The sequence below is a fragment of the Macrotis lagotis genome, chromosome 1, assembly GCF_037893015.1.
Source record: "Macrotis lagotis isolate mMagLag1 chromosome 1, bilby.v1.9.chrom.fasta, whole genome shotgun sequence".
NCBI lineage: Eukaryota > Metazoa > Chordata > Mammalia > Peramelemorphia > Peramelidae > Macrotis > Macrotis lagotis.
Genome location: NC_133658.1, coordinates 923445905 through 923459334, shown reverse-complemented (window position 1 = coordinate 923459334; position 13430 = coordinate 923445905). Strand labels below are relative to the sequence as shown.

Below are 13430 nucleotides of genomic sequence, written 5' to 3'. Positions count from 1 at the left end.
CATGTTTCAAATTAGTGATAGTCTCTGGATAACAGAGGGAAATAAGCAAAAGGAGAACACTTGAAAAAAAATTTCTTTGAACAGGTGAAGTGTGTTCTCCTTTTGCTTATTTCCCTCTGTTATCCAGAGACTATCACTAATTTGAAACATGTCCCTTTCTATTTGCTCATCTCTCTTACTGTTTATAAACATGCCCATGTCTCCCCCATTGAAAAGCAAAAACAAGAACAAATACTTCACATCATCTTTCAACAATGATCAAGCTATATTTCTTCTGCTTTTTGAGTTTAGAATCCATGAGAACTTCAGTTTTAATGCAAAACTCTACTTAAAGTGTTCAAACTAGAGTATTCTAAGATCAAAAGGAAAATATTTAAGAAAAGATCTCTGAATTAATTTCCAAATGATATGATTAATTATTATTCTAGGAATAGTTCAGCATGACATGAAATAGACACTAGACTATGAAATATTGAAAAAGGGGGCACCAATGATTCCTTTTTGTTAGAAACTTAATGAGTAAGAGAAGGGAAATATAACTATTTTAAATGAATTCAGAAATTTATGATCATATAGTTTCCTAAGTCAGGAATATATTTCATAGAGATATATTATATTGGCATACTAGAGTCATTCAGCAAGAAAACTGAAAGATAAACTTTGCTTATGTGATCAGTTCTTGTGCTTCATCGTTGAAAAAGACCAAAATGTCATCACAATATTTTTTGTCTTACAGCATGTCTAACTGGCAGAGCAGACCAATATGAACTTGGAAAGCTCAACCACAGACTGGGCACAATTAAGCCATATGAACACTAGGAGATTCTCTAAACTTGTGCATTTTATGTTTCCTTTGAATTACTTCAATTATTCTTATCTCCTAGAGGATAGCACCCTCGCTGATGAGAGTACATCAAGCTGAACAGTCCTGGGGCACTGTCTCCCATTTTGCACAGTCAATACCTAGAAACTGTCCCTGTATCACTCTTTCTAGCCATCTCCATTCCCCATGTGAGTTCTCCATGCACTAATCTTTCTGGTAAGGGTACATTTAATACTTGAGCTATATGGTCAGTCCTTTATAGTTGTCCTCTCCATGGAAAAGTTTGAATGTTTGGCAGTTAAGTTTGAGAAAGGACATCAGTGTCTGGTATCTTATCCTGCCAGGTGATCTGTAGAATCTTCCTATGACAAGTAATAGAGAAGCAATGAAGTTTCCTGGTATGGAAGTGTTGCGAATATTATAGAAGTATTTGTTTCTCTAGGATCATAACCCTATCATTACTCAATGTGGCTCCATAATTTCTGAATGTTTGAGTTGTGCCATTTCTATTTTACCCATAAATAAGTAACAGGGAATCATAAAAGCACTTTGGATTTTGTATTCCCTTAAAAGTGAATGTCATCTTACTTAGTCAAGAATCATGCCTTTCTCTCTTCATTTGAACTTTTTCTTTGTTGAAATGAAATGTGACCTTCTGAGAAATAGATGAGCTATCCTGATGGTAAACCCAGTGGAGTTCTCATTTTTCATTTAGGAGCTACTATGTTTCCCCATCATTTTCAAGAAACCAGTGGTGATGTTTTCAAGTGGTCTGACCCAGATGAGCAAATGCAGTAATGTGCACCAAATCTCTGAAAGCTTTTCTGCTAAACTGTTGCCAGCTGTGTATTAGTTCAACTTTCCCTCCAATTTTACAGCAAACTGCTAAGAAAAGTAATCTAAATACTTGACATTAATTCTTCTATTTGTCTTGGGACTGCAGTTTCCCAGGTTGTGTCTGGGATCATTCCAGCATTCTGAACCATATATTTTCCTTGCCATTCTCACATTCTATCTCTTCTCCTTGAATTGAACAATCTTTTAGAATCCAGTATTTGCTATGAGCTCAGGACGTTTAATTGAATTTAAGTAAATGGAAGATGGTGTTCACATATCTTTAGAAGTAAGTTATCTTTGCTGATGTTTCCAGCTCCTTTCCTTCCAAAGCGGGACTCTTAGCTGGTAATCTTAGCCTCCACTAGCATCCAGAATTATAAGTTTGTCCCCTTTTGGTATCATGATGACAAGGGTGCCCAGGTCTTCATAATTTTTTTACTTTAATGCCACTTCATCATGTAATGTGGAGTGAAAGAAGAGGTAATTAGAAAGACATAGGAGTGATATGAGATGTGGAAAATAGAGAAAAAGAACTTCTCGTATGGTTTTTTTCTGTCAAACATGAGACAAATATCTCAGCTGAGAGGCTGGGTTGGGGGACAGAGGAAAGTAAACACCAGGATGAATGAAAAAATTTAAAGGAGCAACTGTGGGGGAAATGGTAGTGAGTTGATAAGTCAGATGTAGGAGGATATCCCAGTAGAGTAAGTGCCCAGTTGAGATGGTGAACCATCAATGTGTGGTTGTTCATTTCAGAATGATTGCATGAATTTCATCCTTTTTGTTCAGCACAATGCATACAGTAATACAACAGTGTAATGATAAGTGGCAAGAGGACTCAAAGAAGATTACAGTAGCTACTGTGAACATAGCACATTCTAATCACAAAGAATGAATATTGAAAAGGTAGACAGTCCAGGCTCCTTAGGATCACATGTTCTTGTAGATAAATGACAGTTATAGAAGTTAATAGAGGAATGTGATTAGACTACAGGAAAACTGAGAAGCAGAAGTTGGATAATTTGAATGATTAAATGACAACATCCAGAAAAACACATACATGTTCACATGCATTTATATATGCAAGCATATATTATATACATATTATTTTAGCATTTAACATAGTTATATTACATATTTATTCAAAAATTTTAGAATGAAAAGTTATAAGAGGGTTATATTCCATAAAAGTAGAAAGATAAATTCACATATCAATCAATAATCCAAAATCCTAGCTAGTTGTATTCAGCGGTTGAAAAGAAAATCTCAAGTTCATATGATATCAACCATCACAAGTTATTTATCTGTATATTGCATATAACCTGTATATAATAGGAGACAGCTATTTTATTTTTTAATGGAAAACAGGAATGTGTGTGTGTGTGTGTGTGTGTGTGTGTGTGTGTGTGTATCTGTGAGGGAACAGTCTGAAATTTGAGAATAAGCCTGTTGAGCACAGAGTAGTTGGATGCTAGATAGTTGGCCAGTGTGGAATTCACTGATACTGCTATACTGTTCAATGATGCTACCAATAACAATGCCATTTGTTAGCACCTTTGATGCAATCCTGAAGATGAAATATTATGCCAAGGATCACAGACATTGTAATATTACTGTAACATCCTTTTGTTATCTTCTACAAATGTTGTCAGGGAGCAAATGAAACATGAATCATAACATCAATCTTGATATGAATTATACCACAATTCATGAATTATATTCAACAAACAAATTGATTTTCTTTGGAGATATCTATAGGTGAGTTAATTTAGTTCATTTTTCAGACATTTAAAGTTAATTTAATTCAGCACCCAAAATGCATGAATGTTACTTTGAATATTTTCCACACATTTCTAATAGGTCATCCATGGGCATTCAGTCTAATGTTTAAAAGTTTTCATTTCTGTGGCTAAGAGCTTTACTAAAAACCTTTTTCAGGGCACATAACACATCTTTATTTCTGAGACTGTAGATGACAGGGTTAAGCATGGGAGAAAGAATGGTATATAAAATGGCTAATACCTTGTCCTGACTAGGAGTGTGATAGGACTTTGGTCTCATGTATGTAAAGATACATGAACCATAGTACATGGCAACCACAGCCAGGTGGGAGGAACAAGTGGAGAAGGCTTTTTTCTGGGCCTCCAAAGATTTCATATGAAACACAATACGGAGAATCTGACCATATGAGATAAGAATGATGGAAAAGGGAATTAAGAAGAAGAATACAGAACTCACATAGACTTTTTCTTCATATTGTGATGTATCAATACAAGAGATTCTCAACATCCCTGGGATTTCACAAAAAAAGTGGTCCATGGTCCTTGTGCCACAAAATGGGAGGAGCATTACATAAATTGTATGAATGGAAGAGTTTATGATTCCCCCAAGCCAGCAGACAGCAGCCAGAATGACACTGATTCGATGGTTCATAAGAATGGGATAACGCAGTGGGTGACAGATAGCTACATAGCGATCATAGGACATGGCTGTAAGAATAAGGCATTCAGCACCAACAGACATGACAAAAAGGAAGATCTGGAATCCACAACCTACAAATGTAATGGATTTCCTGCCAGATATGTAATTAATGGCCATCATTGGGACAACATTGGATGTATTCAAGATATCCGTGAAGGAGAGATGCTTGAGAAGGAGATACATTGGAGTGTGGAGCCGGATGTCAATGTGGATGAGAAGAATCAAGACTGTGTTTCCCATTATTGCCACCATATACATGATAAGAATAAGTGATAAGAAAAGCAATCCATACTGGTTTGAATCCAATAATCCTAATAGGATGAAGTCTCTTGCAAAAGTCTGATTCTTTTCCTCCCTCATCTGTATTATTCCCTTTTTCTCCTGTAGTCTAAAAGACAATTTTTCAAAATGGAAGAATAAATAAATCGAAATTCATGACTAAGTCTATGGCTATAAAATAATGATTTTACAGTACTTTTTTCATTGACTTAGGCTAATAAATTGTGTTTCAATGAAAAATCAATTAAATAGTTACTTGAATTAATTGAATACTTAGGATGGTCAATTTGTTGAAGGAATTGCTGAAGAAAATCAAAGTGGCGCATCTGGGTAGTTCTACATGCCTGTTTCTTTTCTATTTGATTAGTAAGCTTTATGGACAATCAGAAAGCTGATTGAGCCTCTGTGTGCCTAGTCTTTCCTCTCATGAAAAAGTATGGACCATTTTTTCAATGCAATGAAGAGGTCAAATAGTAATGGAACTTTGTGGGAGAAATATTTGTTTGTTAAATATGCAAGCACACCAGTAGTAAAAATTTCCCTGAACCAACCAAGGATTATTTTGTTCATATCATCATCACAACTCTCATGATCATCATCATAATTATCTTTTAAAATATATTTTAAGGGAAGCTAGGTGGCACAGTAGATAAAGCACTGGCCCTGAAGTCAGGAGTAACTGGGTTCAATTCTGGTCTGAGATATTTAATAATTACCTAGCTGTGTGGCCTTGAGCAAGCCACTTAACCCCATTTGCCTTGCCAAAATTAAAATAAAATAAAATATATTTTAGTTCTAATTTATAGATTAAAACAAGCATGTCTATTAAAGAATATGATAAAAATACTCAGTCATTCTAAAAACACTATTTCTACTTCTAGATATTATGCTTTTTTCCTTTTCACTTTAACCTTCATCAGTTTTTTCAAGACTTTAAAAACCTATGAAGATCATTGATCTCAGTATTTTTTTAGAGTTCACTAGTATTCCTTCATAGCCAAATACCACAACTTGTTCAGTCATTCCCCAGTTGATGTGGTTCCCTGCAATTGTCATTTTTTTTGCTAACACAAAGAGAACTCCAAAAAATCCTATTCATATTTAAACTTATAGTTATTATTGTATTCCCCTATACTTTACTCACTATTTTCTCTCAACCCCTTAACTCATATTTCCTCCTCACCTTCTCACTTCCCTTCCCATCTACTCCTCCAAGATTATGAATGCCACTCTGTAGCTGTATCTTCCAGGGTCCTAATCCATATGGGTCTCTAAACATCCTTCCCTATACCCCATCTCTTAGTTTTCTTACCTCTTTACATGTTCAGAAGATTCTTCTACATTTTCAGTTGTATACATTAGTTATTATTCAACCTAGAAGAGAGTAAGTTTCCATTATTCCCAACCTCCATCTCCACCAACATCATCTTCAATAGGTCTTTTCATTTCTCATTCAATAATATAATTGTTTCCTTTAATCTTTCTACTCAACTTTTTTTAGAATCACCCCATCATGCACAACTTAGGCCCAGTCTATCTTTCACACTCTCTTAAAGTTTTAGTTTTCCAACATTTTGCAACATGAATTTTATATGTGCTTGTATGCATGCCCATATACACCTATATGATGGCATGATGCTGTGATATTTGTCATTTGTTCTTGAAGAAGCCTGTGATATCAGGGAGCTGATAACAAGGCAATCAAGTGAATTGGATTCAATTGAAGGGGTGCTATTCTAGGGCATCAGCCTTGGCACCATCTCACACACTGATATCTGTACCTACATTTACTCATCCATAGATAGATGCAAACATATACACACATATATAAATACATACATGTATTTGTATGAGTGTTTGACATTAAGAAATGTCTTATAATTACTAATTAATATTTTCTTTATATTGCTTATCTGTATTTTTATATCAAATTTCCCATGGAGTACTATTTTTTGTTTGTTTTTGTTTTGTACAAATTCCTAAAAGTGTAGATGGGAAGGGAAGTGAGAGGGTGACGAGGAAATATGAGTTAAGGGGTTGAGAGAAAATAGTGAGTAAAGTATAGGGGAATACAATAATAACTATAAGTTTAAATATGAATAGGATTTGGGGGAGTTCTCTTTGTGTTAGCAAAAATACCTGGCAATTGCAGGGAACCACATCAACTGGGGAATGACTGAGCAAGTTGTGATAAAAGATAAAAGGAAGGAAACCATATCCTCCTAAAAGTTACCATAGACAATAAAGTAATTTCAATATTAAATATGTATGAACCCAATGGTATAGCATCCAAGTTCTTAGAGGAGAAGTTGAAGGAGTTACAGGAAGACACAAACAGCAAGACCTTACTGTTAGGAGACTTCAACCTCTCACTCTCAGATTTAGATAAACCTAACCATGAAATAAACAAGAAGGCAGGTAAGGAGGTAAATAGATTATTAGAAAACAGAAGAAACTGAATGGGGATAGAAAGGAATATAATATTTTTCTACAGTACATGACATTTACACAAAAAATTGACCATGAACTACAGCATAAATACCTAATAATCAATTGCAGAAAGACAGAAATAATGAATACATCTTTCTGAGATCATAATGCAAGAAAAGTCACATGCAATATTGGACCAGGGAGATAGAGACCCACAATTAATTGGAAACTAAATAATCTCATTTTAAAGCATGAATGGATCAATCAACAAATTATAGAAATAATTAATTATTTCATTGGCTATAATAACAAACACACAAAAAAAAATCTAATGGGATGTGTCAGGCAATACATTATACCATTAAATGCTTACGTGAATTAATTAGAAAAAGAGGAAATCAAAGAACTAAACATGCAATTAAACAAATTAGAGATAGAACAAATTAAAAATCCCCAATTAAATACCAAATTAGGAACAGTAAAAAATAGAGGAGAAATGAATAAAATTGAAAGCAAAAAACTATCGAATTAATAAATAAAACCAAGAGTTGGTTTTATGAAAAAAACAATAAAATTGATAAATCTCTGGTTATATTTTTATGTCTTTGTACAGTTTATTTTATGTGGAATGATTCCAAGTATCTGAATTGTGTACGCCAACTTGCAGAATATAATTAAGAAATGTAGTTTAAGTTTGCGAAACTGCTTTGTAATAATACAGAGCAATTATAATATAACTAATTAAAAATTAAAACCCTTTAAATATTTAATTCTTCAACTTTAATGCACACTCATGGCATTATGGGAAGAAAAACAAGTTAAAGTGCAAAGAGAGCAGAGCTGCAACAGTGTTACATATAAATTACATTAATTATATTTAACAATCTATGAAGTCAAAGAAGATGGAAAGATACAGAATGTAAAGTAAGCACATTCATTCCAGAATGAGTAATGCTGGCAGGAGACACAGCTTTTTAACTTTTAAAACTTTATAAAGTATTTAGCAAAAGTTACAGAAAACAGACCAAACCAGCAAGTTTATTTTGTTAGAAAATTCCACTTTGATAGTGGAAGGCAGTATACTCATATCTCCGGATTGACTACCTCCCATACATCATTGATCCTGGGGGGAATGAAGTTATAGAATCACTGAGAAAAAAAAGAAAGAGTTGCACCCTGGGCACACTGCCTCCTGACAGCAATTATAAATACTCTATTTCCTAATTCTCTTTCTCCCTTATCAGTTCCTTGTTTCTCTGACTGCAGCAGAATTTCCCCTCAGGATCTAAAAGACTTGGAGTGATGATGATAGTGGTCATTAGTTATAGGGAAAGAGAACTCCTTGGAGCTCTATGGAGGGACCCCATTCAATCTTAATTCATTTAATAGACAAAACTACTACTGTCAGATGGATTCTTGGCATCAATACATACCAGATACAGTGATGGTGACTGTTTGTAAAAAACTAAATTAAACCATGTAAAGGTTTGAGGAGACTCACAGACAAGTAAATTCTCTCCAAATACTCCAGTAAACTGGAATAGGTGAAATTACTTGCCCCAAGATAATATAATAAACTATCAGCAAAGAAGGACCCCATACTTCCAGGGTAGATCACCTTCCACTAAGATATACTTAGATGTTTCACTCCTCAGTTGCCAAGCAATTTATAAGCACTCATATTTACCTGAATTCCTCATTTCACAATCTTGTAATGATAGAATGATTTCTTGAACCAAAAGTGTTCTGGGAAACAATTTAACATCCCTCATTAAATTACAGGCTAAGGAAGAGAGAGATAATAGGTCATCAAAATTATTCCCCAACAAATAGCTCCTTATAGAAATTCTGAAAAGATAGACCATTTCCAAGTCCCAAAATCATAGGATGATTGCTTTGGTTCCATTAGTTGAATTATTTGCACTCCAAAAACATGTTGTGATTTGAATGAGGTGTTTCACATTATACATGTATAAGTAGAGGAAGGATAAACTGACCTAGCAGAGGGCTTAATCCCTTGGAGGTAATGAGAGGGCTTAATTTGTGGAAGGGTCCCCACAATCCAATCCAGAATCTACTTGATTCCCTTCCCTAGAGTACTGTTCTTGCTGATTCTGAGTATACCAAATATGTCCTTTGGACATATTTCGGGTTGCCTTCCAAAAACCACTTTTCAGTAAGGACTGAAAGTTCAGTACAGATAGAGGGCAGAATAATTGGAAAAACAATGTTATGCCAATGAAAAGGCAAGGATAGCCGCTGACAAATCTTGAAGCCTAGAGAAATATCTACATGAATCATAGGTGTAGAAATGTGTGGCTGAGTGCAAATGGTTGTGAGTGACCTGGTTTCTTCACCTCTTCAGAGATTTAGTTCTGGAGATCATATGTAGGAGACATAGGTAGTAAAGATCGAAAGTAGATCCTTGGGTCCTATTGAGGGGATCCACTCTGAGAGAACTATGAGCTCATGATTCTGCTTCAACTTGAATCCTAAGATTACCATATTTAAACTTTTCAAATGTTTAAGATAAAATGGATTTCCTTTCTTAAAGAGATAGCTGGAAACATTGTGATGACTGTGTCAGGTACCTAAAAAGGTTTCTATAAGGAGATAGTCTGGTTAGGTTCAACTCTTTAGGACTTAAAGAGATGCATCAATGCAAAGTCAATAAGTTTTTACAAAAAAGTAGTTAGCCAGAATCCAGGTCGTTTGAGTTCATTCCAATGCTTTTCCAACTAACCATGCTAATTTTGGTAAATCTAAATATTTAGTAAATTTAAATATTCTTCAAGTGATAGTTATAGGATGTGATGATAGGTCAGGCATTAAAGCATAGATAGAAAGATATGTGATACTGGGAAATCACATTCAAAAACAACTGGTTTGGGATAAACCATCATTACAGGAATTTTTTATTTCCTTTTATTATTTGGGATTCGAATCATTCTTCCTGCAAATTTTCATTAATTGAACATCTATATAATATTAACCTTACCTGATAGAAATCTTTCCTATAGAATGTGCCAATTTACTTAGAGTTTTAAGTATTTCTTAGATAAGAAGTCAAAGGCAGAATCTCAACTGTCCCATACTGCTTTGGAACATATAAATCCTCCTCCTCTTCAATTAGCCTATATGTAAATCCTCTAAATATAGTTTAATCTGTGACCTGTTTTAATATACCTATTATTTGATGAGATTTCTTTCTTATAGGGATGTATGAGATCATGACTCTATTTAACTGTTCAATTTTTATGACAAATTATAGAAAGAATTAATTATTTCATCCTAGATAATGACAATAACAAGACAATATAACAAAACTTATGGGATACAGCCAAGGTAGTTATCAAGGATATATTGTATCTTTAAATGCTTACATGAATAAATTAGAGAAAGAGGAAATCAATGAACTAAATATGCAACTAAAAAATTAGTGAAATAAATTAAAAACCCAATTGCAGATCAAATTAAAAATTCTAAAAATTAAAGGAGAAATTAATAAAATTGAAATTAAGAAAACTATTGAATTAATAAATAAAACCTAGTTGTTTTATGAAAAAAACAATAAATTGATAAATCTCTGGTTAATTTGTTTAAAAAAAGAAAGAAGAAAAACAAATTGTTAATATCATAAATGATAAAGGTGAACTCACCACTTATGAGGAAATTAAAAAGTAATAATTCAGAATTATTTTGTCCAACTCTATGCCAATAAATTTGATAATCTAAGTGAAATATACAAATATTTTACAAAAAATATATATATATGTTGTCCAGGTTAAATGAAGAGGAAATAAAAAAACCTAAATTACCCTATCTCAGAAAAAAATCAACAATCCATTACTGAACTCCATAAGAAAAAATCTCCAAGCCCAGATCGATTCTCAAGTGAATTCTATCAGACATTTAAGGAACAATTGCTTCCAATTCTATATAAACTCTTTGGCAAAATAGGTAAGGAAGGAACTCTGCCTAACTCTTTCTATGACGCGAATATGGTGCTGTTACTTTAACCACAACCAGTTAAAATAGAGAAAGAAAATTATAGACCTATCTCACTGATGAATATAGATTCAAAAATCTCAAATAAAATCTTAGCAAAATGACTAGCACAAGTTATCACTAGAATAATACATTATGACCAAGCAACATTTATCTCAGGAATGCAGGGTTGGTTCAATATTAAGAAAACTGATACAATAATTATTTATATCAATTACAAACCTATCAGAAAACATAGAATTATCTCAATAGAAGCTGAAAAAGCTTTTGGCAAAATAAAGCACCCATTCCTACTAGAAGCACTTTGTAACATAGAAATAAATTGGATTGTTCCTTAGAATAATGAGCAGTATCTATCTGAAACTATCAACAAGTATTATCTGCTATGGAGAATAGACTAGCGGCATTCCCAAAAAGATCAGGGGTGAAACAAGGATGCCCATTATCACCACTACTCTTCAATATTGAATTAGAATTGTTAGCTTCAGAAATAAGAGAAGAAAAAGAAATTGAAGAAATTAGAATTGGGAAGGAAGAGACAAAACTCTTTACAGATGACATGATGATATACCTAGAGAATCCAAAAAAATCCATCTAAAAACTAGTAGAAATAATTGGCAACTTTAACAAAGTTGCAGGATATAAAATAAACCTTCATAAATCTTCAATATTTTTATATGTAACTAGCAAGATGCAACAGAAAGAGCTAGAAAGATAAGTCCCATTCAAAATAACTTCAGACAATATAAAATACTTGAGAATCTGCCAGGGCAGATTCAGAAACATTTGGAAAACAATTACGAAGCACTTCTCACTCAGATAAAATCAGATTTAAATAACTGTGCAAATATCAACTGCTCAAGTATCAGCTATAGTATAATAATATAATATAATATAATATAATATAATATAATATAATATAATATAATATAATATAATATAATATAATAAAAATTACATTTCTACCTAAATTAAACTACTTATTTAGTGTCCTACCAATCAAAATTGCAAAAAAATTTCTTTAATGAGTTAGAAAAAATTGTAAGTAAATTTATATTGAGAAATAAAAAGTTGAAAATTTCCAGGGATTTGGTGAAAAAAACTTATAAAAGAAGGTGGCTTAGCCCTACCTGATCTAAAATTATATTATAAAGCATCAGTCATCAAAACTGTCTGGTATTGGCTAAGAAATAGAGCAGTGGACCAGTGGAATAGACTAGGTACAATAGCAGGAAATGTAATCTGCTATTTGATAACCCAAAGAGACTAGCTATTGAGATCAAAACTCTCTTTATTGAAAACTGTTGGGAAAATTGGAAGCTAATATGGAAGGAACTTGCATTAGATCATCACCTCACACCCTACACCAGGATAAGATCAAAATGGATACAACATTTAGACAGAAAAAGCAATATTATAAGCAAACTTGGAGATCAAGGAATTATTTATGTATCAGACTATGCAAAGGGAAGAAGTTTATGATAAAGGAAGAACAGAGAATATCATTAAAAACAAATTAGACTAACAAACTGCCTTTTGTGCAGTGGGGGGGTAGGGAAGCAAGAATAGGGGAAAATTGTTAAATTCAAAATAAATAAATATTTTTTTTAAAAAATCAAAAAAGGGGGTGGCTAGGTGGCATAGTGGATAAAGCACCAGCCTTGGAGTCAGGAGTACCTGGGTTCAAATCCGGTCTCAGACACTTAATAATTACCTAGCTGTGTGGCCTTGGGCAAGCCACTTAACCCCATTTGCCTTGCAAAAAAAAAGCAAAACAAAAAAAATTTAAAAAAAGAAAGTTTCTGATCATGGATGGAAATATCATGTGAAAAAACATGTGAACAAGGGGAAAAGCCTTGTTTCCCTTCATTGATGACTAGGATATGTTGAGAGTATCATTCACTATCCAGAAGCTGAGTATGCATGGTCCCATGGAACTTACATACAATGCTGATGCAACCAAAATTTGGATATTAGTTTCCATAATCCTTTATGACTGCCAGTATCAAAGAACTTTATAAGATCTATAAATATTCTGTGTTCTGCTCCTAGTACTAATAATAACTACCATTTATACAATGCTTACTATTTTCCAGACCCTTTGCTAACTGGTTAATAATTATGATCACTTTTGATCCTCACAACCTCTTGAGGGGGATATCATTATAATCCTCATTTTACAGAAGAGGAAACTAAGGCAAATTTAGTTTAAATGAGTACTTTAGAATCACACAGCTAGGACATATCTAAAGTCATATTTTAACTCAAATATTCCTGACTAAATTTTGCACAATCTTACTACTAAACTGCCCTAACCAAGGAACATTCTGTGGGTCTAAAATTATATTGGAAATATCCTCAGTGACTTTAACTTAGTGCTTTCAAAACAAGGATATTCCCACTGTGTCTCATCTGGCCATTCTTCCTATATTCACCTTTTTGGAATTTCATTTATAACGAACATTTCTTCTCCTTTGAATTGTTTCTTCAAACAAGACATAGGACTGACTATTGTTGGACAATCGACTTAGAAATGAATCCTGCATTTGGTAACCAGTCACATTACATCAAA

At 33.3% G+C, this 13430-nt stretch overlaps 1 protein-coding gene across 1 annotated transcript; it reads right to left on the bottom strand.

Moving 5' to 3' along the window:
• Positions 1-3547: 3547 nt before the first annotated feature.
• Positions 3548-4501, bottom strand: LOC141509616 (olfactory receptor 2AJ1-like). The gene has a single exon (XM_074219290.1). It carries the CDS (start codon positions 4499-4501, stop codon positions 3548-3550), a length of 954 nt encoding a protein of 317 aa, XP_074075391.1.
• Positions 4502-13430: the final 8929 nt, after the last annotated feature.

Coding starts and splice junctions, on each gene's coding strand:
- LOC141509616 (XM_074219290.1), bottom strand. CDS start 4,501: ATGAGGGAGGAAAAGAATCAGACTTTTGCAAGAGACTTCATCCTATTA.